General features: G+C 58.1%; 2 protein-coding genes across 9 annotated transcripts; both read right to left on the bottom strand.

The window, feature by feature from the left end:
* Positions 1 to 412: 412 nt before the first annotated feature.
* On the bottom strand, positions 413 to 13646 carry MS4A10 (membrane spanning 4-domains A10). 8 transcript variants are annotated; one of them, XR_008421119.1, is made up of 10 exons: positions 13556 to 13646; positions 9937 to 10155; positions 8628 to 8747; positions 8060 to 8116; positions 6312 to 6443; positions 5001 to 5111; positions 3058 to 3179; positions 1500 to 2241; positions 842 to 1451; positions 413 to 518 (listed from the first exon to the last, which is right to left on the bottom strand). XR_008421119.1 is itself a non-coding variant. In XM_019414547.2 (8 exons), the coding sequence occupies exons 1-7, from the start codon at positions 13589 to 13591 to the stop codon at positions 3075 to 3077; spliced, it is 780 nt and encodes a 259-aa protein (XP_019270092.1). In that variant the 5' UTR covers positions 13592 to 13646; the 3' UTR covers positions 413 to 518; positions 3058 to 3074. The 8 variants fall into 8 exon arrangements, 2 of the variants coding, with proteins under 2 accessions (XP_019270092.1, XP_053755638.1); XR_008421120.1 differs by having other exon boundaries at positions 420 to 518; positions 1012 to 1451; XR_008421121.1 differs by lacking the exon at positions 413 to 518 and having other exon boundaries at positions 578 to 1451; positions 8060 to 8103; positions 8624 to 8747.
* Positions 13647 to 17971: 4325 nt separating this feature from the next.
* On the bottom strand, positions 17972 to 26160 carry LOC109246516 (membrane-spanning 4-domains subfamily A member 15). The gene is made up of 6 exons (XM_053899193.1): positions 25930 to 26160; positions 23277 to 23399; positions 22206 to 22262; positions 20187 to 20279; positions 19710 to 19823; positions 17972 to 18803 (listed from the first exon to the last, which is right to left on the bottom strand). The coding sequence occupies exons 1-6, from the start codon at positions 26158 to 26160 to the stop codon at positions 18687 to 18689; spliced, it is 735 nt and encodes a 244-aa protein (XP_053755168.1). The 3' UTR covers positions 17972 to 18686.
* Between the last annotated feature and the right edge of the window lie 347 nt (positions 26161 to 26507).

Genomic DNA, 26507 nt, shown 5'->3' on the forward strand with positions numbered 1-26507 from the left:
AATGCATGAAACTTGACTGGGTCCAGGTTTAACCTGAAGTACAGTAAAGGACATTTTTGGCACCATGGGGGGAATTCAAATATGGACAGGGTCTCTGTAAAAAAAAATTAAAAAAAAATTTTTTTTTAACATTTATTTATTATTGAGAGACAGAGAACGACAGAACACGAGCAGGGGAGGGGCAGAGAGAGAGGGAGTCACAGAATCCGAAATAGGCTCCAGGCTCCGAGCTGTTAGCACAGAGCCCTACGCGGGGCTTGAACCCATGAACCGCGAGATCATGACCTGAGCCGAAGTCAGACGCTTAACCGACTGAGCCTCCCAGGCGCCCCCCCAATTTTTTTTAATGTTTATTTATTTTTGAGAGGGGGGAGGGGCAGGGGAGGGGGGGCACAGAGGATCTGAAGCAGGCTCTGAGCTGACAGCAGAGAGCCTGATGCGGGGTTTGAACCCACAAACCGTGAGATCACGACCTGGCCCGAAGTCAGATGCTCAACTGACTGAGCCACGTAGGCGCCCTGGAATTAAAAGAAAAAAAAATTATGTTTATTTATTCATTTTGAGAAAGGGAGTGAGAGAGAGAGAGAGGGAGGGAGGGAGAGAGAGAGAGAAAACAAGAGGGGGAAGGACAGAGAGAAGGAGAGACAGATTTCCAAGCAGGCTCCTGGCCACCAGTGCAGAGCCCGACGTGGTGTCTAAAGTCACGAGCTGCGAGGCCGCGACGTGGGCCAAGGTCAAGAGTCGGATGCTTAACTGACTGAGCCAGCCAGGCGCCCCACCCTGGAATCATCTTTAATGTTCTTACTGTGATAATACTATTGTGATTATGCAGAATGCTCACATTCTCAGGAAGAAATGCAGGCAGAAGAATCTGGGGACGGAGGGTCGTGGTGTCTGCCACTTCCGGATGGTTCCACACAAAAGCTTACACGGAGATGCAAGGGTGCCTGGGTGTGGACGTGCATGCCCGAGACGGATACACATGGAGAAAGAGGAAGCAGGCGTGCTAACCTGACACCCCAGTTGAGTCGCTCTACTCTCCTTTTCATAGATTGGTTGAAATGAAACCACTGGTCCAGTACAACATCCCATTTTACAGGTGAGGAAACTGAGGCCCTGTAAGGGGATGGGGCCGGGTCAAGGTCACAGAGGAAGCCACCACCCGAGCGGAAATTTGCACCCGGGATCTCCAGACAGCCAGGCTTTGAGGTTCTTTTCTTCGGATTCTTTGTCCTAACTGTTTGTCCCACACATCGGCATGGCTTTGGGCCCTCTGATGCTCCGTCCAAGGCCAGGGACTTACGCTTGACATTCTGCTCCAAAGCCAGCTGTGACCCACAGAAGCAGCAGAACACAAGCAGAGACCAAAGGTTACCGGCAAGTCACTAACTGAGACCAGAGGTGACAGCCAGGAGTGGCAACAAGGGAAGTGACGACAGAATTCAGACAACCTTGAACCCTGGGAATATTCAGTGCAGTGACGACAGAATTCAGACAACCTTGAACCCCGGGAATATTCAGTGCGAGGCTCGGGGACCCCGAGGGCATCGCTGCACCCTGGGGTTTTGTAGGACTGCGATCCCGGACAGCTGCAAACCTGGGCTACCACACGGCAAACGACCCATCTGGGAAGACGGGGTTCCTGTGAACTTTGAGGGCTGACTTTGCCGTGTGGACTGTGGTGGCTGTCGTACGGGCACGTCTCATCTGACCAGTGAGAGTAGCGCTCCTGGAGAGCAGGGGCCATCCTGTCGCCACATCTGGGCGCCGTCAGCGTGGAGTCAGGGTGCTCGGGTCCGAATCTGGGCTCTACTGCTTACCAGCTGGGTGCCTTCGGGAAGCCTGTTTAACATCTCCGAGCCTGCGTGTCACGGGGATAGTGACAGAACCTACATCACAGATTGATGGGAGGGGCAAATGACACGGGCTGTGGCCCAGAGTCAGAAGCCCCGTCTCTACTGGGCAGAGCGAGGGCCTGATTCTCCAGGGAAGAGAGTCCAGGCAGAGGAAGGGCAAGGGGGTGGCTCAGGGTCTGTGGAGCCTCAGGGACGCCGGGGTGGCAAGAGGCAGAGAAGCAGGTGCTGAGATCACCGCGTGGGGTGGCAAGCGAGTTTCGTCGTATGTTTGCAGCGTTTCCATCATTTTTGTGCTTTGCTTCTTTTTGTGGAAAGGTATCGGCTTCCTGTGTGTTGCTGACACAAAGTTCCCCTCGACGATAATGCGCGGCGAGAAGAAAAATCACTTTATGGAAACATGAGGGGAATAGAATACAGTCCGGAAATCGCAGGAATCACAGACTGTCCCGGGAAGGCTACATTCAGGAACGGAGAAGGCGGTTCTCCCTCGCTTGGCTTACTCCGCGGCGCCAGCCGGTGTGGACCCGGGACCTGAAGCCTCACTCACAGCCTTGGGTATCACAGCTGGAATCCCGAACCTGACTCCTATCTCTGAGCTTTCCAGCTTCGAGGCCCAGGTCCCATCATCTACCTCTCCCTCGGAGTACAGGTGGAGACACTGAGGCCCAGGGAGGCAGGGAGATGCGTTAACCGTTTGTGGGGGAGAACTGGGCCCCGTTTCCATCCGACTCGAGGCCCCGGCTGCGCCCACCCCCGATCCAGGGATTCAGACCCACGCTCCCCCAGAGACCTCACGGAGGGTTGAGTCTGGAGGCCAGGCCTCCCTGGGCTCTGAGGCTCCCTTGTGACTCGCCCCACGGCCCCCCCATGGACGAGCTCCCCATGTGTCCGCCAGTGACTGGAGGGCAGCGGACAGGGAGGGTAGAGGGGTGGAGTGGGGGCTGGGGTCTGTTCCTGGGTGGGTAGGACCTGGCCGTGCTCTGGTCCAGCTGAGGAACTGACATGTTACAGGGGGTGGGGCCCGGGGGTCCCTTCTGGGCCTGCGGGCATGGGGGCCGCCTCTACCTCGGCCACCAGCACGGGGCAGACGTTTCTAGCAATAGCACCGTTTGCCCCTTTCTGGCAACCGCCTCTTCGGAACTGTGCAGGGAGAAGGGACCCGGTGAATTCTGACAGTTTGGGGAGCCCAGGGCCTCCTCACCTCTGCTCTGGCTCGTCTTACATGTCACGCCAAGTCACATCCTCATAGGTTGGTGGAGGACTCATCGGTGGCCCCCTGAGCCCCCACGATGATGTGTCCGGAGCAAAGGATAAGTCACCTTCCTGCAAAAGAGAAGCCACCGTCCCTGCTGCTACAGTTGGGGAGTGAGTGGCCATTCACAAAGCACTTATCCACGGGCTTACGTGCTCAAGGTTCCCCCAAAGATGGGGAAACCGAGGCTTGAGAGACGACGGAGGGACTTCCAGAAGGCCAGTGTGTGCCTCTCTCCGCCTTCCTGTGGTCGAGGAGGGAGCAGGGAGAGGGGGACTCGCCCCTGGTTCTGAGCCTGTTACTCGTGTGCAGGTGACCTTAGGCAAATCACTTGCCCTGTCAGCTTCCCTGATGGGACTGAACCAGCTGATTTGCCAGGGTCCCTCCTCACCAGAACACGTTCCAGGGGCCACGCTGGCAATGTCCCCGGTGACTGTTGTCCTGTCCTCACCACTCGTTTGTGACGAGGGTGCTGCAAAGCCTGTGCCCGGAGCCATTCTCTCAGACAGAGGAGGGCACGGAGGCGTGTGGGGGAGGGCCAGCTTGGCCACTCACCGCGTGTGACAGTGGGGAGTCACTTAACCCTGCTGAGCCTCCTGCTTCCTCTTCCATATGCGTAAGCAGAATTAGTGATAATTTGTGGCCATGGCAATGGGCAACCAAGAGAGTCGCCTGCAGTGTTTAGCACAGTGCCCAGCACATGGCAGATGCTGATATCCGGGAGCGGTGACTGTGAATTCCCCCAGCTGGGGAGGGGGCCTCAGTGTCCCCATCCTGTAGGGCGGGGTTGGCCTCAGTGACTCAAGGCCCCTTCCAGCTCTCTGATGTCTTAACAAGAAGACTTCCTGCCAGCCAGCCAGGCAGTAACTGGGACAACCGGAGGGGGTTTGGTAAAGCTCAGGGCCACACGATCCTATCTGTGCCAGGTGAAAACCCCAAAAACGGATGGCACTAATGCGAAAACGCTCCGAGTGTCGAACTCGAAGGATCGCCAGGATCACATGTTTTTAGTGTTCGGAAAGTTCAGATTATAATGGGAACTTTTTTCCTTTAAAGAAATGGGCCTAGGAAAATCACCTCTGGTCAGGGTCAGGGTCACCGGCGTGGGGCGAAGCTAATCTATTCCAGAATGTACCTGGCCCCAGCCTGCCGTTCTGCCGTCCCCGCCCCCCCCCAACCCCAGGCAGACCAGCACTTGGCCATGGGGTGGACACACCTCGGACTGATTCCTGGATTTCCTTACGGGCTGACTGACCTTAGGAAGTGAAGGAAACTCTCTAAGCCTCAGTTTATTGATATTAAGAATGGGGAAGTAACTACCTACCTCCAAGGGCTGTTGAGAAGATTAAGCTAAATCACGGTATGGGTTTTTGGTTGTGTGTGTGTGTGTGTGTGTGTGTGTGTGTGTGTGTGTGTGTGTGTTTAATCTTCAAGTCATGTTTTTCTAAAGTGCTCATAACGGGATTGCCTGTAGCTTGAAATGCTCAGTCTCCTAGGACCACCCCCCCCATCCCACCTCAGTTACTCCCTCCACAGCCAAACCCCACAACATGCTATAGCTCTCCGGGCCTTCCCCTTCCTGGCCCCAAGCCAGTGTCCATGACATTCTCTCTGCTGGAGGCCCCTGCTCCCACCCTGCCTGCAAGTCGGGATCCCGCTCAGCCTCCAGCCATCTCCCTGTGACAGCTCCCTGGCCCACAGATGTTTTCTCTTCAGTGACTCTGCAATTTTCACCTTCAGTCAGCCTTTGCTCCCCCCTGACTTGTCTCCCCGGCTGGACTGTGGTCCCGCCTCTGTCTGTGGCCCCCACTGAGTAAATGCTCAGCAACACCCCTGCCTGCCCCCTCCCCTTCCCGAACCTCGCGTCCCCACCCGTCTCTGGAGGGCCTCACCTTTGCAGGCCGGCGGCCAGCCCTGCAGACTGTGACGGCCGTGTAGCTCAGCAGGAAGAACTCCAGGAAGGAGAAGCAGAGCAGAGCCAGCTCCAGCCTCTGGATGTGGACCTGGAGGGGAGGGGGGGAGAGGGAGCCGGAGAGAGGCCTCCTGGGTATCTGCACCCCTCAGGCTGGTGCAGGCGGGGTCAGACCCAGCCAACAGGGGGCAGCAAGGGCTTCCGCAGCCAGGTGTGCCTGGGGGAGGGCGGGGGGGGGGGGGGGGGGCTCCGCGGGGCTGGGACAGGGTCCTTCTTAGGCGCTGCTCTACGCCCACCTCCCGGCACCCGTGGGTCCTCAGCGAGCATTTATTTGTCTGATGTTGGAGGGCTGGAGAATCTTGTGGGCCTCTGGTGGCACCGCAGGTGGCCTTAAGTGCCATCTCATCCAGCCCCACTTAGATGGGGACACTGAGGCTCAGAGAGAAGGAGCGCCTTTTATTGTTGGGGGGGAGCTGGGCTTAGGACCACCAAGCAGCTGGGACATCTCACAGGGCACGAGCGTGTGGATGGGGAGTGTGTGTGTGTGTGTGTGTGTGTGTGTGTGTGTGTGTGTGAGTAGGCCTGCCTGTGTGCCTGCACATGCGTGTGCATGGGGGAGCTCGATAAGGAACAGCCCCCCACCACCGTGGTCAGGGACCTGGCCCAGAGGCCAGCAGCCACCACGTGCAGTGTCGGGCCCACCTTCTGCTCCAGGGGCCCCACGCTGTGCTGAAAGGGCCCTGGGCTCCGAGTTGTAGGCCCAGGTTTGAGGCCTCGCTGCACCCCTGACACTTGCTGTGTGGCCTCGGTCTACGAATTTAACCTCTCTGGACCTCAGTGTTCACTCCCTTAAAACGGGGGTAATGAAGTAGACTCAGCCTGCTCTGCAGGGCTGCTGAGAGGCTCACCCATAGTGGGGTCACTGGGGGGCTATGTCGTTTACAGAGCCTTGACCAGGGAATTGGCCATTCTAGAAGGGGGTCCTGAATTTGCTGCTCAGCCTCACATGGGCCCCTCTCCCTTCTGGGCCTCAGGTCCCCTACCTGCAACAGTGGGCTCGGACTCAGTGACCCGAGGCCTCCCGCAGCTCCCTGACGCTGACCAGTGAGGAGCCAGCATCCCCCTTTGCCCCGTGCCTCAGGAGGGACGGGGTGGGAACAGATTGGCTGAGGGCTTCAGCTCCGGTGCCTGGGCTCTGGAAGGTTTCCTGAGAGCCAGAAGCATCCTCCTGGCCAAGCCCAAGGCCGCACCTTCCTGGGAGTCAGGGGACCCGTGGGGCCGGGGCACTCACTGTGCTGTTGGGGTACGGGGTCCAGATCGGGAAATCAAACGTCCTCTCCAGAAAGAGATCTTTGGCAATGACAAAGAGGCCCGCTAGCACGCAGAAGAAGCTGACGCCGTGTGCTGTCAGGCAAAGTATCCTCTACAAGCAAAAGTCACAACCGTCGCCCGAAAGTTAGAGACCCAGATCTAGGCCCTGTGTCTAGGCCTGCCAGGTGCTTGCTCCGTGGCCTCAGGAAAGACTCTGCCTGTCTCTGGACCCGAGGTTCCTCATTTAAATGTGACTTTCTGAGATAGCTGACCACAGGGGAGGCCCCAGGTGGCTTTCACCTTCTATGGGACAGGATTGGGGGAACCCAAGGGCTGCTTCCCGACCCACAGACTTTGTACCGAAGAGGGATGTTCCCACCACTGTCTCCCTCTCAAAGCTGGTTTTGACCATCCCGGCATCAAATGTGTCGCCTGGTCAGGGCACTGGACGTCCAAATGGCCCCTTACCCATCCTCCCCGCTCCATAGGCTAGAGCAGGAGGAGCCCCAACGGTGCCCCACACTCACACACTCTGGGTCTGCCTCCTTCCCCACCCGGCACAGTCCCTGAAATGTCCCCATTCCTCACCGTCTTGGGTTGAACACGATTCCAAGAGCCTCTTATCAAGAGCAGACCCTTGTAATGGACAGAGTGTGAACATATGGAAACTCCAACCTGTACCAGGACGGACGTCCCTGCAGTAAAGCCTCCCTCTGCCCAGGTGTAGGAAGGGGGAGCCTTCTGGTTCCGAAAGGGGCCCAGCCCAGGAGGAATGGCAGGTTTTTGCCATGCATCCCCTGCCTCTGTGGGTAAATGGCACCACACTGCCCTGTTATCTATGCCTCTTGAGAAGGCAGGGGGATGGCCCCAGCCTAGCCCAGCTGGAAGGGCACAAATGTGGGCCAGGCCAGGGCGTGTGGGGCAGAAGGTGGGCTGTGGCCATGAGGTAGGAGGGGGTAGGAAGGGTCCTTCTGTCACCGATGTCCATCCATCTGGCCAGTCTTGTGTCGGTGTTTACTCTGGGCCCACTCGGGCCACCCCGGGCTGCTCCAGCAGCCCGGTGCTCAGACACCCCACGGCTTAGTGTACCGCAGAGAGATGAGAAGACAGGTAAGTCCAACAAGCTGTGGGGATACAGAAGCCAGCCATAGCAGGTGGGGAAGGACTACCAGGAGGACGGGGCACGGAGGCTGAGTTTTGAAGAATGATCAGGAGTGAGCCAAAGCGGGGCGAGAATGTGCCACCCGGAGCGGGCAAAGTTCTCAGGCCGCGGACAGGGCGGCACAGAGGAGGACAGAGTCCTGTCTGGCCGGTGGTGTCTCTGAGAGATGAGAAGCAGATAGAAAGCGGGCCAGGGCCCGCAGGCCTCGTGGAGTTGCTGCTATTGGGGGCAAGCAGGGGCTCCTGGGCACCAAGGAGGTGGACGGCCACGGAGGGGTGGGGTCAGACTTGCACCGCGGAACAACGGGTCGGGCCGCGGTGTGCAGACACGAGGCCAGACGGGCCGGACGTGAGGACAGAACTGGGGCCCAGGAAGGGCAGTGGGGGAGGGGCAGACCTCGGGGCCCCGGGGCCCCTTCTGCTGTCGGGAAGACTCGTGCCTGCTCCCAGCGAATCCCAGAGAACGGTTTCCCGAATCTGCACTCCACACGGACGCCCTTCACAGAGCTGACCCGGGGAGGACTGGGGACTGGGACGGGAGGGAGTGACCTCACTGTTTCCACTCACCAGATAAGTCTTCAAGACCATGTCCGTCGTTATCACCAAGATCCCTGAAATGAGAAACTGCAGGCCAGATTGGCAACAGTCATGAGGGAGGTCGGGGTCCCCTGAAACCCACAAATTCGCTCTCTTCTGGCTACTCTCTGAGAAAGCCGAGCTCTGGTGGCAAGGAGCTCCCCCTGCCCACCACGTGGCCCATCCTGGGCCTGCCCTGGCCATGCTGGTCTCCCCTGTGCACCCGAGCCCCCACACCGGGGATGCAGCTGTGCCCGGCGCCTCCCGACCCCTCCCAAGTCCCCAGCTCGTGCTCGCCCTCCTGCCGATGCGCGTGTCGGGTTAGGGGAGTGTGCAGACAGCCCGGGAGTGCTCCCCTGGGATGCAGGCCTGAAGGGGCCTCCTGGGAGGGGCCAAGAGGACAGAAGCAGAGGCAGGGAGGCTGGAGAAAGGGGTGGGCACGCGCTCCCCCCCCCCCAGTAGCTCATTCTGACCCACCTACGTCCAGCCCCCGATGCCGGGGTCCCCCAGGCCTGCCCACGGACCCCCACATCTGGCCCGTGTTTTGGTACCTACTCACAGAGGCAGCCCCCCAGAACGGATACCAAGACTTCAGCACCACCAGGTGAAGATCCGTGACAGTAGAGACCAGGTAAGCCCCAAAGAACAAGTGCAGCAGAGCGATGACAACATGGAAGGCCTGGGGGCGGGAGGGAACAGGCAGCCACTGCTGGGGGGACCCGCTGGTGCCCTGTGCCAGCTGGCTGATCCCAGCCCACTGCCCACCTTCTAAGGGATCCTGGTGGGTCTACAGGGAAGGACTGGCCCCTTGGAGAGGCGGCTGGGAATCCAGTAATTCTCCCTCCGCCTGTGGTGCTGCTGGGGCCTCCCAGGGCAGGGTGGGGGGGGGCAGGGGGGCGGGGGGAGGGGACGGAAGAGAAGGGAAGGGGAGAGACTTCTGTTGAGGACTTGCTGTGAGTGACACGGAGCCAGTGCTGGTGCAGGTGTAGACAGTCTCTCCCATCCCTCGGTGGCGTTTTCAGTTTTCTTTTTTTTGTTGTTGTTGTTGTTTTTTATTTTTGTTTTTGTTTTTTTTTTTTTTAATTTTTTTTTTTAATATATGAAATTTACTATCAAATTGGTTTCCATACAACACCCAGTGCTCATCCCAAAAGGTGCCCTCCTCAATACCCATCACCCACCCTGCCCTCCCTCCCACCCTGCCCTCCCTCCCACCCCCCATCAACCCTCAGTTTGTTCTCAGTTTTTAACAGTCTCTTATGCTTTGGCTCTCTCCCACTCTAACCTCTTTTTTTTTTTTTTTTCCTTCCCCTCCCCCATGGGTTTCTGTTATGTTTCTCAGGATCCACATAAGAGTGAAACCATATGGTATCTGTCTTTCTCTGTATGGCTTATTTCACTTAGCATCACACTCTCCAGTTCCATCCACGTTGCTACAAAGGGCCATATTTCGTTCTTTCTCATTGCCACGTAGTACTCCATTGTGTATATAAACCACAATTTCTTTATCCATTCATCAGTTGATGGACATTTAGGCTCTTTCCATAATTTGGCTATTGTTGAGAGTGCCGCTATAAACATTGGGGTACAGGTGCCCCTATGCATCAGTACTCCTGTATCCCTTGGATAAATTCCTAGCAGTGCTATTGCTGGGTCATAGGGTGCAGCCGCTCTGGAAAGCAGTGTGGAGGTTCCTCAGAAAATTAAAAATAGACCTACCCTATGACCCAGCAATGGCGTTTTCAGTTTTCAATCCGAGCAGGAGTGTGAAGGAGGCCAGCTGGAGGCTCTCCTCTCTCCCTCCCTCCTCGGGGCTCTCCGGGTGTCCCCCTCCCCGACTTCCAGGGCCCCAGGAAGTGGGCACTCACGCCCAGCTCCTTGAGAAGGCTGCTCCTCTTCCTGGGCTTCTGCTGGTGCCAGGCTGGAGGCAGGAAGCCCGGTGGGCTCAGCTCCCGGGGCAGGTATCTCTGGCCGGGCCAGGCTGGGCTGGGGGCCTGCTGTGGCGGGAGCCCCCTCACTTCCGTTCTGGGAATAATTGTGGCCACTCCGTAGTCTTCTGCTGCCAGGACTTGGGCCAAGGACCTTAGCTGCGGAGGAGGGAGAGAGGCTGGGGCAGAACGCATCTCATTTCTGGGGCTTATGTCTGGTCAGACTCAGTGTCACCTCTGTTCTCCGGGTCAGGGCCTTCCAGAACAGTCTGCCCTGCTCAGTAACCCCTGAACTTGGTTTGACCTGGAATAACCTGGCTTCTGGGAATGGGGAGGACCGGCCGCTTATAGCCTCTGTGGCACTGCAGGGACACCGCTCCTTCTGGGGCAGAAGAAAGGGTCAAACTTCCCAGCCATTGCAAGACAGAACACATCCAAACTGGCGATGTGGTTCCTCTTGATGGGAAAGAGGATGGAAGGAAACTTCTGCTGAGCCAGGAAGTCAATATTTAACAGTGAGTCAACATTTACAAACATTTTCTCCATTCTTGGCAGTGGGATAAGCACTTTACATGCATTATCCGATGTTATCCTTGTCCCAAACCTCTGGGGAAGTCCTGTGGCTTGTTTCCATGTTGCAGATGAGGCCCAGAGAGGTTAAGCCACTTGCCCAAGGTCACACAGTCAGGAAATGACTGGACTGGGACTCAAAGCCTGGCAGACTGGCTCCCGAGTGCGTGCGCTTAAATGCTTTACACACTGTTGCCTCAGTGAATGAAAGGAAACGTTCTGGATGTTTTAAGAGGCGTGAGAGAGAGGTTGAGGGAAAACCTTGCGGGGGACTGAAATCACCACTTGCTGAGGATCCCGGTCACGATGTTGTATACTGATGGATGCTGGGGCACGTGGGGCTTGGGGGCTGCCTGGGGACTTAGTGAGAAAAGCTGGTCTTTCCCAGGAGAACGGAAGTGAGGTGGGGTGCGGAGGGGAGGGGAGCCAGTTTATGGAAATCGAGGTAGGAGACGGTTGTCCACGGGGAGGGGACTCACAAGTAAGGGAAGTGGACCGTTCTTACTCTTTTTTGGTAAAAAGAAAGGGGGGGGGGCGCCTTCCCCTTGATTTTAATTCTCAATTTTAATCCCAACTGAATGAGTTCAGGAGGTGCTGCTTGAGCACCCCCATTTTTGCAGGTTTCCTGCCGTGGGGGTGCGGAAAGCAGGAGGGGGAAAGAGCTTTGGGGAGGCTGGGACGGACAAGGGGCCCGGATAGCTAAATTCCAGACGGGGAGGAAAGGAAGGGACCGTGTCCAAGGGCCAAAGGGCCAGACAAGGGGCACGGGCTCCATGCTACGTGACGTGCCTCAGTCCCCGGGAAGTTGGCTCCATTCTGTAAACGAAGACACGAAGCCTCGGGGAGGTCCGATGCCTTGGCCGAAGTCACACAGCAAGAAAGCGCCTGAGGTTTGGGTCTCTGTGTGGTTGGATGCCACTGCTCTGCCCAGGCTGCTGGGCCCTCTGACAAATGTCTCCTTTGGTCTGGTTCCCGATTCAGTGGAGAGGCTGGGGGTCCCAGCAGCTGAGCCCAGATTCACCATGATGCACGACATCATGATGTGACTCTTCAGTGACCTGACCCAGCTACGCCTGGGGATTTGTTCTCTCGATTCCCGGCATTTCAGGCAGAGCCCCTCCGACAGAGCCAGCTGGACCGGTGGGGGCGCGGGGTGGGGGGCGCAGCAGGTGGCAGAGGCCTATCCAGTCAGCCACCCACTGTGACTAGACTTCTCTGGTGTACCAGGGGAAGGCGGGACTTAGAGCTGAACCTGGATGCCACTGGGGAGCAAGAAAGAAGGAAGATGCCCCGGCCGGACTGGGTTGTCCAGGGAGATCGTGAGACCTCGGTCCCCGGAGGTGCGCCTCGTACCCGGGCTTTCGCTTTCCAGAATGTGGCAGTGGGAAGGGTTCAAATATCCACTTGGGGGTTGTGTTCAGGGAAGCAGAGTAACCCTTCTCAAGATGTATTCCATGGAACACAGACAAGGACAGAAAAGGAGCAGAAGGGAAATTCTGGGAAATCCTGGTTATCGACTTCGCCCTCTTTAGCAGAGCAGAGGGCCTGAGAATTCTTGTAGGGGAGCACCCGATTTTAACACTAAGGACATTTCCCACACTGAATTGGCCGTGGAACCTTTTTTCTCATAGTCCATGGACCCTACAGTTGTTCTGTGTGGAACGCTTTTGGGCCGAGAGGCCTTAAACTGGCAAACATTTGGTTCTAGGGGATTTTGGCCTTCTTTGCCCCCGCTTTGGTTTTCTCCTGCGCATATCGTGTGTGGTCGGGGTGGGGATTGGACTGCGATCCCTAGGTGCCACTTCCAATTTCACACAACTCTCTCTCAGGACAGGGGTCTGCTGCGGGGATGTCCTGCTACCGGGAGGGAGGGGTGCTGAGGGTGGGACTTGGGGGAACCAGAGGGACAGTCTGTCTGCTGCGAGGTTCCCACTTTCTGAGGAGGGCGTGGGCTACGAGCCCTTAGAGGGCTTACACACTATTGCCCCCGCTCTCCGCGCCCCCGCCCCCCCGCCCCCCGCCCCACGTCCCATTCCTCCAGAACCTGGTACAGAGCTGCTTGGGTGGAGATGGGCTGATTGGGGTGGGGGTGGGGGGCAGCCAGAGACCCAGGGGGGCGATGGCCTTGGTCCCTCCCCTGTCCCGCAGCCAGCTGAGGCCCCGAAGGCCCAGCCAACCTGGCTGTTCCAGGAAAGCCAGCCAGGGCCCAGGTACCCTTTGTTCCTTCAGCTCCTGGAGGCCAGCTTCCCCTAGTGTTTCAGGGGAATGCTGGTATAAGGGGACAGTCCCCAGCAAGGAGCCCAGGGGCCAGCAGGAAATGGAGGCCTCCACTCTAGGGTGGAGTCAGGAGGCCTAGATTCTAGTACTGGCCCTGTGTGGTCTTGGGTAAATCCATTCGCCTCTTTGGGGCTCTGTTTTCTCATAATTTGTGTGTGTGTGTGTGTGTGAGAGAGAGAGAGAGAGAGAGAGTTTCTGGGATTGGAATGGAAACAGCTACAGCCCTTCCCACCTCTAATGGTCAATGACTGGTGGCAGATGGGTTCTAGGCAGTGGGTTCCTCCTTGGGGCAGATGCTGTTGGTGCCCCCCGCTCCCCATTTACCGGGGGGTGGGGCACCCATTGCCAGCGGCTCTAATCGCTGGTGCTAAGTGCTCCTAACTGCTCCCTTCTGGGAGTTTAGTTACACCCCTCCCCCAATCTGCAGTCAATGACTGGCTGGCACGGGGTGTAAGAGGACAGTCCCTTTGCCTCAGGGCAGGACCAAGCCTGTGCTCCCAAGCACCCCTGGCGTGGGATCAGGCTGAAGCCAGTGATCAGCTGAAACCGCATCTGTCCCTGGATTGTTTCACCTGCCCGTCCTGCTTTTTGCTCTTCTCCCCAGAGCACTCCCTCATGAACCAGTCGCACAAAATCCTTGTCTCAGGCTCTGCCTCTATAGAATCTGACTGAAGACACTCCCCTTCTTATTCCTGCTGTAGGGACCACTCACCTGGCCCTGGGACCTCCACTGGGAGCTTCCGGCCATGCTCTGCCCTCTGGATCCGACTCAGCCCCACAGAGACAATGCCAGAAGATCAGAACATTTTTATGACATTAGACTTTGGATCTTTCCCTCCTGGCCCCGCCTTCTGCTTCATGCCCAGCAGCCTGTGAGCTGTCAGCATCTTCCCCACCCCCCAAACCCAGGCAGGTAGAAATCCTTGCACCCTCTTTACAGCTGCAAATTTCCTTCGGCAAATCAACCTGTTTACAATGCGGGACAGATGGGGTGAAGAAGATTGTAAATCTTCATAGAGTCACGGTTGAGCCTTTTAAAATATCTTTCTGGGGGCCTGGGTGGCTCAGTCGCTTAGGTGCCTGACTCTTGATTTCGGCTCAGGTCATGATCTCACGGCTGGTGCATTCGAGTCCCTCATTCGGCTGTGCGCTGACCGTGCAGAACCTGCTTGGGATTCTTTTCTCTCCCTCTCTCTCTGCCCCCCCCCCCAATAAATAAATAAACAAAGTTAAAAAAAAAAACAACTTGCCAGCTTTGGAAAATTTCAGACATTTCCAAAAGTAGAGAAAATGGTCCAGTGAACGCCCACATACCATTGCCTGGGTTGCAGTGGTCATGGGCTTGTAGCTGACCTTGTCTATCTGCCCCCACTCCTCCCCACGGGGAAGCAGTGCTCTGGGGTCCCACAGCTGCACCTGTAAACATGGCAGGATTTATCTCTGAAAGATAAGGACTCTTTAAAAAGATTATGATCCCGGGGTGCCAGGCTCCGAGCTGTCGGCACAGAGCCCGACGTGGGGCTCAAACTCACGAAATGTGAGATCATGACCTGAGCCGAAGTCGGACGCCCAACTGACTGAGCCACCCAGGCGTCCCCCCCCCCCGTTTTTTTTTTTAAATATATATATATATATTTTTAACATTTATTCACTTTTTGAGAGACAGAGACAGAATGCAAGCAGGGCAGGAGCAGAGAGAGAGGGAGACACAGAACCCGCAACACTAAAAAATATTTAAAAAGACGACGATCCTGTGTCACAACTAAACAATCAAGGCATGTGAGGTTTTGGTGCCCAGCGGGCTGCACTGAAGCTCAGCGCGGTGACCCTGCGGAGCCCTGGGCCGTACGGTTTTGCGACGACTCCCGTGCGGCACAGAGAGAGCTCCTCTGGCCCAGCCCTTGCTACCTACTGAGCGTCAAACGTCTGGTCAGTGTTCCGGTTTCTCCGATCGTGTCAGGAGCGTCTTGTTACCTCTGATTCTACCACTTTGTAGCCGTGAGAGCTCGGGTGAATTATCTGACCTCTCTGGGCCTCAGTTTTTCCCTCTGCAAAGTGGGGATCACAATACCTCTGGAAGGCGTTGCTGGAGGGTTCAACGAGTTAGAATATTAAAATGCTTCCAGCGGTGCCTGCCCCGTGTCAGGGGCTGTGTATGAGTATCAGAGTCACCGTGAGCTCCCAGGGGTCCCTCACACCCAGCCGTCACGCCTGCTGCAAGGTCACTCGCCTGTCAGACCTGCCGGACTGGACAGCCTTTCTGCGAGAGGTGAGGCCGGGCCATCAGCGGCTCGGGAAGGTCCATTTCTCCTGTCGGGACACCCACCCACCACCGTCTGCAGGCTGGTCGGTGCCCCGTGACCTCCTGTGTTGTGCGTCCCCGCTTTGCACCGATTCGTCACCCACACCTTTAGTTCCTTGATTGTGGGATGAATGTTTTTCTGGAAGCTGTGGTTTTTCACCGGGTTAGAGGTTTCTGCTTCGCCACATAGTCACAAACAACACGCGACGCACACGCACACAGGGACACCCGTCCCCCCCCTTCCCGCACCCTCGTGCGTTAACCGACTCACTCTCAGAAGCGTTAAGGAGCGCTTAGGATGGGCCGGCCACGCTGCTCTGGGCTGGAGGTCCCGCAGGGGCGGGGAGTCTGCCCTGCCCTTGAGGAGCTTGGGGGCCGTGACAGGCAGGATAGGGACCTCCCCCCCCGCCCCGCCTGGCAATGTACACATCCTAATCCTGGAACCTATGACTTGGTTACCCCCTGCAGTAGAAAGACTTTGCAGATGCCATTGAGTTAAGGGTCCTGAGAAGGGGGCATCATCCTGGCCTAGCGGGTGGACCCCATATAATCACAGGGGCCCTCCATGAGGGAGGCAGGAGGAGCTGAGTCGGTGAGAGCGACCGGAAGGGCTACTGGCTTTGAAGGTGGAGGCCAGGGTCACCCACCGAGGGTTGCCACAGGGCCCTGAAAGCTGGAAAAAGGAAGGAAAACGGATTCTCCCCTAGAGCTTCCAGAAGGCACTTGGCCTTGCCAATTAACCTTGACCTCAGGACTCCTGACCTCCAGAGGATGAATGTGTTGTTGAAAACACTGAGTTTGTAGAAATTAGTTACAGCAGCTGCAGGAAACCGATACAGCCCAGCGGGGAAGAGGGTCAGGGAGGCAGGCAGCTGCCTGGCGGGGACGAGATGTGACCCTGGATGTGTGACTGTGTGAACAGCCCAGCAGAGGCTACCTCACCTAGACGGGGGAGAGAAGGATGGGGATAGGGAAGGCTTCCTGGAGGAAGTGGCATCTACACGGAGGTCTGAAGGAGGGTGGGAGCTCAGTGGGACAGATGGGACAATGCGGGCCAGCAGGGACTGCTCTCCAGGCAGAAGGGTCTCCCAGGTTCAGTATGGCTGCGGGTCATGCGCCGGAGGAGGATGGGGAGAGACAAGAGAGGGGAGCAGGCTCTGTCTCCAGGGCTTTGTAAACCTCCCTGGGACTCCTGGACTTTAGCTTCAGGGCAAAGGAGAGCCCCAAGTGGCAGGGCAGTAACCCCATGGCTTTTGTGCCTTAGAAAATTCCCTCTGGCTGTTATCTAGCCTAGAAATGGGCAGAGCCAGCTGAGAGCAGGGGACACAGGCTATAAGGTCAGCTGACGGATGTCACAATGTGGGTGAGAGATGACAGTGGTCCAAAGGTGCTGGGAGGAGGCTGGAGGGAGGGGTCCGAGTTGGTAAGAGCCAGGAGAATCGCGTGGGTGATCATACGTGGGGATGAGTGTGCGGGGACCAAGTTGGCTCTCAGATTCTGCCTTGGGCACTGACTGACACAGGGGACCCAGGAGGGAAAATGGTTTGAGCTGGAACAGAGGCTGCAAATTCCTTGTCAGTGGGAGGAAAGCCAATGCTGGAGCTGGCTCACAGGAGAGGTCTGGGTGGGAGGCAGATTTGGAAGCCAACGTAAGCGCCACGAGGGCAGAGACGTCGGCCAACTCCCGGTGTCCCCAGAGCCCGGACACACAGCAGGTGCTCAAGAAGCTCTTGCCGAAGAGCGTGCAGTGCCCAGAGGAGTCCAGGGGAGGTGAATTTCAAGGGATGGATGGAGCGGTCGTTATTAAAACAAGGCTTTTTAAAAGCCCATTGATCTTGGTGACAAGGAGGTCACCAAGCATGGCAGCAGCCTTGGAGAGAACAATTTCAGCAGAGCGAGTGGGAAGGGAGGAAGCAGACTCCACCAAAAAGAGAGAAAGGAAGCCCGTAGTTGAAGGCTTTTGGGGTGGGTGGCTTTCAAGCTGGGAGAGAAGGGACACGCTACAATTTTCACACTGGGAAAATTAAACCGCACAAAACTCCCCGCTGTGAGTCCTCCGACCTGGTCTAGGGATTCTGAAAGCCAGAGCTGGTTGTAACCCCACCCCAACTCTGCACTCGCAGGACCTGGGGACCAGGGCTTCCTGAAAGGGCTGAACGGCACCAGCCAACTGCCTGCCTTTGGGAAGACCTCACGGAAGGGGCAACAGTCAAATAGGGTCTTGAGGCAGGAGCAGGAGCTTGTTAGATGAAGAAGTGTGGGTGCCGAAAAACGCAGCCAACCCGTCTTTGGGATGAAAAAGCAGGAGGCAGGAGGGGAAGGGGTTGGTGGAAAGCACTTGGTTTTGGACCTGGAGAGCCGGGTGGTGACACACAGACTCCGACGTTAGCGGGAGCTAGGTTCAAATCCCAGCATTGCCTCTCGCTAGCCCAGTGGCCTTGGGCACTTGATTCGATCTCTTCAAGCTCAGTTGTAGAATGGGGATATGGATGCCTGCTCGTCTGGGCTCAGGTGGGGCCAGACCAAGTGCCGGGATCATACCACCCAGACTCCAGCTCCCACAGATGCCCCCTTTCTGTGCCAAGGGGACCCAGATCTTCTAATAAATATGGGACAAGCTTCGAAGCCCCTGTGGTTAAAAAGAAAAAGTCATTGCAGTGAGACCAGTTCAAAGTGTAAGCCACACTGTTTATTTCCCTCTGTGGTATGGATGAGACGAGCCACCCACCAGGACCTCTGACATCTGGTAGGGGTGTGTCCTTTGCCTCAGACCCCAGCTCAGCTCACAGTGACCTTCAGGGGAAGCTCTGGTCCCCCGGGGGTAGGGGCTGCCATGGCTGTGCACCTGTGGATGCTGACTGGGGTGCAGTGGGCTGGCCTCAGCCCTCCCCTGCACCCTCCCCAAACCTGACTCCATTTAATACATAAGGAAAATGAGCTTCTCCAGGGGGCGTGGGGGGACATCGCCTGACTTAGACCAGGACTTCGGGGAGCCCTGGGAAGGGCCTTGAATGCCATGTAGTTAATGCGTTAGTTTCCAGGTGGGAAAACTGAGGCTCATGACATTGCCATGATTGCAAAGCAGAGAGCTGGTCCTGGGGCCTGGAGGCCTGAGGTCAGGCCACGGCCAGCTGTGTGGCCTCAGCACTTGGACTCTTTTCTGGAGGATTCTGGGCTCCTGAGCTTAACGGTCTTCCCAAGACCCGAGGGCAGCCTTGAACCTGTCTGCCAGTGAGGCCAGGGATTCCCCCGAGGAAACCCAGAGAAATGCAGAGCAGCACATGGGGACAGTTCCAGAAGGGTGACAGGGCCCAGGGAGCTGAGTGAGGGACACTCACCCTTGACATCAACTAGCTCTTTAAGGAAAGAAGCCACTGAGGGAGCTGTGTGGGACAGACGTCCCCCGGGAACACTTCACCTGGGTGCCGCGATGTGTGAGGATGGGGTGGGGGGATGGGCTGCCCCCAGATTAACGCGGTGGGGGTGGGGGAAAGGCTGGGCCCACGGGGGACAGGCTGGACTCCAACCGGCGGAGTGACCTCTACTCGGATGACTCCTTGGGCACATATGCCACATTGTCGTAGGCGGGGGGCGGAGAGGCTGCGGGGCTGGGGATGTTGAAGTCAGCGCTGAAGGCGTTGGGCAGGAAAATCACAGGCTGCAAAGAAAGAACCCCCGACGGTCCTGGAGGGCTCTGGTGCCTCCGGGCGGTGATGCAGCAGTGCCCCCCTGTGGTCATTCTGAGAACAGCGCCCTAGTAATGAATTCCGTAAGGGAATAATAGGCTGACTCACCGGCTCCACTAATATTTCAAAAATACTTACGGGGGCCGATGAGGCGTTGGGAGTGCAGCAGTGAACAAAAGAGACAAGAGTCGCCTTTCTCTAGGAGCTAAAGTTCTGGCGTTCTTTCTCCCTGGGCGGCCCCTGCCCCGGTTCCCTCCCTTGGGTGTTCAAGGTTCAAGGCCGACCCTCCGGATTAGTTTCCCTCCCTGTGAGCGCGCACTCCTCCGCGCAAAGCCTTTCAGTGGCCTCACCTCCCAGTTTGCACAAAGCCACCGCCCAAGCAGCACCCCCGACCCTACGGCCTGCCTTTCCCGCCTGAGGCTGCCTTTACTCCACCAACGCCCTACCCGCCCCCCCCTTCCTGTCTTCACTGTCCTCCAGATTTGGGGAAGCTAAGCTAATTTCCCCCTGAAGCGCGCTGCCCTCTGTGATGCCCCTGTCTGTGCCTCACGGCCTGCGAACGCCTCTGTGCACAGTACTGCCCTCCAGGACTTCCCCGGGCTCTGCAACCAGGCTCCCAGAGCCGCTGGTCCCTTGGTCCTGGCGCCCCCTTGCGGTCGCGAGGAGAATAGTTCCATCCTGCCCAAAGACTTCGCTGGGTCCCCAGATGTGCAAGAGTGGGGTGGCGGGGAGACGCAGAGGGGAGGAAAAGGGACTCGTTGCCGCTCCCAATTGCTTTCCCGAAGGAAGAAGGAAGAGGCTGGAAGCAGAGCCTTCCCAGCCAGCAGCCCTCCTCAGAGGCCCCGGGTGGGGTGGGCGGCTGGGGGTGGGGTACTCACCGTGTTGGCTTGAGCGCGGGTGGCTTGACACCCGAAGTGGGTGGCAATGACCGCAATGAAGAACTCCAGGATGGTGAAGATGGTAAGCACGGCCAGATAGCCCCTGCCCACATCCTGGGGACCACACCCACAGTCAAGGCAAGCCCGGGGCTCTATGGGAGGAAGGGCCCCAGGGGGACGGTAACTTGCCCGAGGTCCCACAGCCAGGCTGGCAGAGCTGGAGCTGGAGCTGGAGCTGGAGCCAGGCCTCCTGCCGTGCGTCCTGTGCCCTCCCCTTCCCTCCGCGGGGCTGCCCCTCCGTGTCCCCAGGCCTGGGAATGGGGTCACGGGGTCTATGCCCCCATGGGGTCTGTGGGGACTGACAAACTCCGCCCAGGCCCAGGGCTCACTCTCGCCTCCCCCCCACCTCCTGGATGTGGCTCTCCCATGCTCTCCACTCCGGGGGGTGGGGGGGAGGGGGGGCGTCTGACAACACACCCAGTTAGTGACACCGAAATCCATGAGCAGAATGGCTGTCCCCGCAAAGGCCGCCACGGCGCTGAGAATGTTTGTCCCCAGGCTGCTTCTCACCTGCAGGAGGGAGAGGAGCAGAGGGAAGAGGCCAGGAGGAGAAGGGACAGAGGAAGGGGCACCGGCCCTCCCGCCCCCGCCTCCCTGGGCCAGGGCTCAGTGGCCACCCTGCCACGCATGCGTTTCTGACGCCTCTCCCTTCTCCGGTGCTCCTCCCACGCCTCAGGGTCGCCCTGCCGCTTTCACTGTGGGCGGGGTCTCCAGCAGGGTCCCTGCCTACCCGCGCGGTGCCCGCCCCCCAGGCCTGTGCCCTGCGGGTGCAGCTGCCCCAGGAGCAAGAGTCAGGGAGGCCCTCCTCTGCTGTGGACACCGAGGCCCAGCTGGGAGGGTGATGGGGTCGCTTCCATGAGATTCCACACTGCAGACCCCAGGGCGCAGGGGGCAGGGGAGAGTCTAGGGGCAGGTGCTGAGGTGGGGGTAGGCCAACCGCTCACGGGGAGGCCCCGGGCTTCTGGTCAAGGGGATGTCTGGGTGGTCCAGACGGTCACTCAGGGCTCACTCTCCCTCGGCAGCCAAAACCTGATGCTCTTTTGACCCAGCAGCTGGAACCTTCTGGCTGCATTGCCCTGGCCTTACATTGGGGGATTGGAACTGTGAGACCCACTCAGGTTCAAAGATCCCTGACTCTTCTTTTGCTTTTCTTTTCTTTTTTTATGCCGTCGAGGAGGTCGTGGGGCCCTGAGTGGCCTCACGGGAAATCAACGAATTGGTCAATTAATCCAACCAAGTGCTGTTGAGTATGTGTTGCAGCCAGATGCTGTCAGAGGCGCTGTGAGCGCGGAGACAAGTCAGGTCCCTGAGCTCCTGGACTTCACAGCCTGAGGGTCCCCGAGTCCAGTGCTGCCCGGTTGTGACCTATTCTCCACCTGGCCCAGCACCGGACGGCTCCCAAGAGTCCAAATAGGACAATGGGTCCCTGCTTCTGCTCGCAGTGGCCTCCCTTAAATAAAGGCCCTTAAAATAAATCCCACAGTCTCCTTTAGGCCCTGATTCGTCTCCCTCCCCTCGCCCTCTCTGTTGTGTCCTCCCTCTCTGCCTCCTTCATCTCTTATAATCTGCCCTGGCTTCTGTCCCCACGGCCAGCCTCTTCCCCATGGGATACTGGTCCCCGGGCTCTTCTGTGGCTGTCTCCCTCTGAACAGCAAGCTCGGCGGCACCTGCCCCAGGACCCTAGACTGTCCGGGCTGAGCGGAATGACACCCGTTATTCCTCCCCCTTCTCCCCCCGCCCCCCTGCCCCGCTTCTTTGTGGCGCTTTTCACGATCTGTAACTACTTACAGATCTGTAACTGTTACCAGACTGTCTGTAACTGTTACCAGACACTGGAGTGTAAGTCCCAGGAGGGCAGGGCCTTGGCCTTCCCTGCTGTGCTGAGCCTGGAGCCTGCTGGCTGGATGCGCTCCCCTGCAAAGCCCACATCGCCTCCCATTGCCCGCAGAGGGGTCCCAGCCACTACCCATGACGACCAAGCGCGTCTCTCCGTCTGATTTCTTTCCACGTGTCTCTCCGTCTGATTTCTTTCCACTTGTCTCCCCAGACCTCTGCCCCGGTCTCGTGGAGCCACACATGGTTTCCATAGCAACCCTGCCCAGGCCTTCTCCTTGTCTTCTCATGCTTTTCCCTCCGCCGGATTTCTAAGTCCTCCCAGCCCACCAAGGCCTCGCTTAGCTTCCTCCTCTTCCAAGAGACCTTTTCTCTGAAGGGCCATGAGCACTCCGTCTGTGGACCCTCACTTGCTGCCCTGTATTGTATGTCGAAAGTGTATCTTGCTTGGTTCCTCCTGTCCTGTGTCTGTGCTGTCTGGCTGTCCTCGGGCACCGGGCACTCAGCAGGCCCCCAGGGAATGTTTGTTGAGTGAGTGAATGGACAGGAGGGGCAGAGTGGAGAGGACTCAGCCGTGGCCCCGGGTCCCCCATTCAGACTTACGAGGCAGCTGGTGTGGTTCTTCTCGGCTGCCACGGAGAGGGACCCTGAGATGACGAACTGTGTGGAGACGAGGGGACCCCGGTGAGGCTTCGGCCGGGACACGGGGCAGGTCACACCATGCCTGGGCTCTGTCAAGGCCGTGGGCACCAGGGCGAGGGCAGCAGCCCCTTGGCTGTCACCTTCCCTGCCTCCCGGCCAACAACCTTGGGATCTCTCTGTAAGGGTGTCCCCTGGTTACTAGGGGCCTGTCCCGGGAAATAGGGCGGAAGCTGGCAAGGTGAATGTTTTCGAGGGACATCATTCACATCTCATGCAAATCTGGCTCTCTCTAAAGGGGGAATTGTTGCAAAGTGATGGTCACCATTTGCTGGTAATTAGCTCCTACTCGCGTTAGTTTTGGATTTCCTCAAACTAGAGGACAGGCAGGGCCAGGACTATGCTTTTCAGACGAGGACGCCAGGCCTGGAGACTGAGTGACTGACTCCATGATGACCCACAGTGGTGCTAGGATTTAGACCCCACTGGCCTCACTCCCAAGTCTGCACGCCCCCCCCCCCCCTCCTCCCCGGGGCAGCTGGGAGACTCCCGTCTCAGATGGGGCTATGTAAACCCTGAAGTGCTCTCTTGACGTTCGAGATTGCCCACTGGCCACGTGCTCCCCGATTCTGCTGCAGGAGTGGACGGCCAGGCGGGCCTGGCCGGCTGTGAGCACAGGAATGGGCTGGGGTGGGCGGGGCGGGGTGGGGGGGGTTCAGAGCTGGTCAGACTCCCAGGGGACGGAGCTCTTGCAGGGCTGGGACCCATGAGGGGGAGTAGAAGGGTTTCTGGGGGTGAGGCTTGGCATTCAGGTAATACCCAGGTGGTTAGTGCCCTTTAGCCCTGCGTCCCATTGTCTTGGCTCTTGGCTGGGAGTTTTTCCTAGGCAGGAGCGGCGCCGGGAGTAGGGTTTGCAGTTAGGAGCTGGATTTAGATTCAGGCCCCTTCCTCCCGGGGCGGCTGTGCCCCAGGGAATGTGGGAGGGGGCGGCTGCGGAGGTGAAAGGCGAGCCCCAGATGGCCCCCCGGCACTCACGCAGGCTCCTCCCCAGAAGGGGACGCCGCCTTCGATGAAGAGCATCCCCACGTGGCCGCGGCGGACCATGAGCAGCACGCTGCCGAAGCCCAGGTGGATGAGGCCGATGAGGATCTGGACGGTCTGCGGGAGCAGGCGCGGCTCAGCCGGGCGGGCTCCACACCGCCCCCTGCCGGCCGCGGGGAGAACCTGCGCTCCCCCCCCCCCCCCCCCCCCCCCACCGTGATGCTTGGAACTAAACTCCGATTCTGCTCTTTTGAGGAGACATCCTTATAGCAACCATCAAGGACTGTCTTAAGGAGGAAAGCCAGCTCCCACATCTGAGGGCCTCCCCACCCCCCCCCACCCCCCCCCGCCGCCTGTTGCCGCGTTTCTACGGATCTGCATCTGCTTTGTGCTCTGACCCGTGGATGTCCGGCATCCGGACAGCAACCGGATTGCCCAGCAACCGCTGGGTTGCTACCCGGTTTTCTGAGCTCTCGTTTCAATGGCACAACATTCCCTGCACCGGATGCCTCACCCTTTCCCTCCTCGTCGCCCTGCAGCCTGCAGAGAATATCTCCTTGAGCATCTCTCTCATTTCAGTGCCTGTCACCGATCCATTCCAGCTGTGTTTGGGGAGCTGACATCTGGACTCGGATTTGGGTTTTTCGAAGCTGATCCATTCCCAGAAGTAGGACGGTTTTCCCAAGGAAGGGGACATGTGGGCTTCTGGTAAGTTCTGCCACATTTTTTTTTTCCCCATACGTTTTCTGTAACGATTGAGTTCTAGAACGGAGCAGGGACGTTGAAGGCCACCCCCCCCCCCCCATTCAACCTCTGCCTAACTTTCCAGCTCCTGGCTTCTTAATAGCACCCCCCAGCCCTCAGTGGGGAGGTGCCCACCACCACGCAAACCACTGTGGTCCGTTTACGGGCAGTTCTGACTGGGAGCAGATGACTGGGGAACGTTTTCTTGGGATCACGTGGAATAGGCATGTCTTTCCGCGTGCCAAGGATTTGGATATTTATAGGCACCCCCCCCCCCCCTTGGATATTCTCTCCTGTTCTCTCTTCAGCTGCACATCTTTCGTCTTTGAAGTTTCCTTATATGGCACGGGGTCCCCGCCGCCAGCCCGGCTGTCCTCTGTGGGCTCTTCTCCTGCTCCTGGACACTCCCACCCTTGCCATTACTGCTCACGGAACACCAGCTACCTCCGGCCCCGTGCCCGTCCTCACTAAGCAACGTGCTGCGTGTTTTATAGACGTGGCCTCCTCGAATCCCAACACGGTGAGGTCGGTGTTATTATCCTAATTTGGAGATGAGGACACTGAGGCTCAGAGATGTCCAGCGACTTGCCTGGGGTCTCCCAGCACTGAAGTGGCTGGCCAGCCACCTCAAAAGCTGGTGTTCATCTACTGGTGACACTCCCAAACACCCATGCGTAGTTTCCACTCTCTGGGTTCTCCGGCAATGTGGATTTGTCTTGTTGGATTCCTTTGGAGGTCATGGGTTCCCAGGTCTCTCTGAGGCTTCAGGATTCCAGGGGCTGATGACCCCGTCTCCGTGCACGGTGTCTGGTCCCTTTGCACACCAGTGGACGTGGTGCAGCCTTTAGCGTAGAATCTCGAATTCCAGCTTGTTCAAGCCAGAGCTCCTGCGTGCTACAGAGCGGTGGGGTTGAAAACAGAACTGTACGGTCAGGCCATCCTGGGGTACAGGATGCCACTTAGCAGCTGGGTGGCCTCGGGCCAGTGACTTAGCCTTGATAAGCCTCTGTTTCCTAATCTGTCCGACGGGAGCCATGGTCACCGTCTCACAAGGTGGTGATGGGAATCTAAGGAGCCAGGGCCTGCAAATTCCATTCTCAGTGCGTGCCCGGGAGATGACAGCTGTCACCACCGCCGTCATCACCACAGCCATTGCCTCAGCTATGTTTACATCTTCCATTTGGGGAAACTGAGGCCAAGGAACAAACTGAAGACACTATATATGTATGTATGAGGATGGATATGTCTGCCTCTCTGCCTGTCCGTCTATCTACCTATTTGATATTTTCTTCCCGCCTGGAGACCAACAACTCAAGGCCATCTGAGATTGGCAAAGACCTCATGAGACATCTCTCATGGACCCGCAGGAGCTGTCCCCTGCCCACCTCTCCAGCTTCCATCTCCTCTCCCTTCTTCCTCTCCCCCTTCTCATTCCAGCATGTTAACCTTCTATTTCATCTTGAACGAGCCGCACGCGTTCCCACCTCAGGGCCTTTGCACCTGCTGCCCCCTCCACCTGATGAGCCCTTCCCCTTGCTCCCCGTGTTCCCGTGGCTTCGGCATCCAGGTTGTAGCCTCCCTGCCATCTCCCCACGGAGACCTGGCTGTCCCCCATCACTAGCGTCGTCCCTCCCACATCCGTCATTTTTTACCGAAGTACCCTATTTGGAGTCATGTTCGCCATTTCTTGGCTGGTGTGGTCTCTGTGAGCTCCAGGGGGGATGGGTCTGTCTGTCTGGTGCACAGGGGAATCTTCAAGTCCTCACTAAGTATAGATGGACCGCCTGCCCCTTTCCGAGGTGTCCGTGAGTGCTCCGGTGCTGGGACGCTCCCTCCTGGCACCTGTGTGCACAGGCCTCAGGTGGCCTGGGAGGGGGGTGGGGGGCGGGGGGTGTCTCCTTACCCCTAAAGCTTTGGGCTCTCCCGTCAGGAACGTCTCCGTCTCCGTGGGCCGCAGGTCGGACGGCTGGGTGGCCCTTGGGGTCTGTGCCCCCAGCGGCGGCTCCTCAAACTGCATCACCCCGGGAGGCTGGCACAAGGGGGTGGGCAGGATGGCTGGAGGCGGGCGGAGGCCGCCGGCGTCGCTGGGCGGGATGACGACGAACACGCCGTTGCTGGCGGGAGCTGCGGACATGGTGCTGGACGGCCTGGGCGACGAGGGCTCGGGAGAGAATGACGGTGCTGCTGGTTACACGTTTGCGGAGAGCCTTTTCGTGTGTAAACAATGTGCCTGCTCACCGCGGTCCCTGACGATGGCACCCGAGTCACCGACTGTCCTTGGCGAAGCTTCGCCCCCCAAGAAGTGAAGGGATGTCCTAGATCAAGGCCTCTAGGAGAGGCAGGGCCACGACTTGAATTCCTGTCTCTGACCCCAGAGGCCCCGCTCTCAGTCTCTGTGCTGTGTTACAGGGAAAGGACCTTTAGGAGGACCGTGTACTTAAACCGCCTCGCTTCTCCAGAGAGGGCAAGTGACTTGCCCAA

This window comes from Panthera pardus, unplaced genomic scaffold (genome assembly GCF_024362965.1).
Source record: "Panthera pardus isolate Hobbes unplaced genomic scaffold, ASM2436296v1 HiC_scaffold_12, whole genome shotgun sequence".
Taxonomy (NCBI): domain Eukaryota; kingdom Metazoa; phylum Chordata; class Mammalia; order Carnivora; family Felidae; genus Panthera; species Panthera pardus.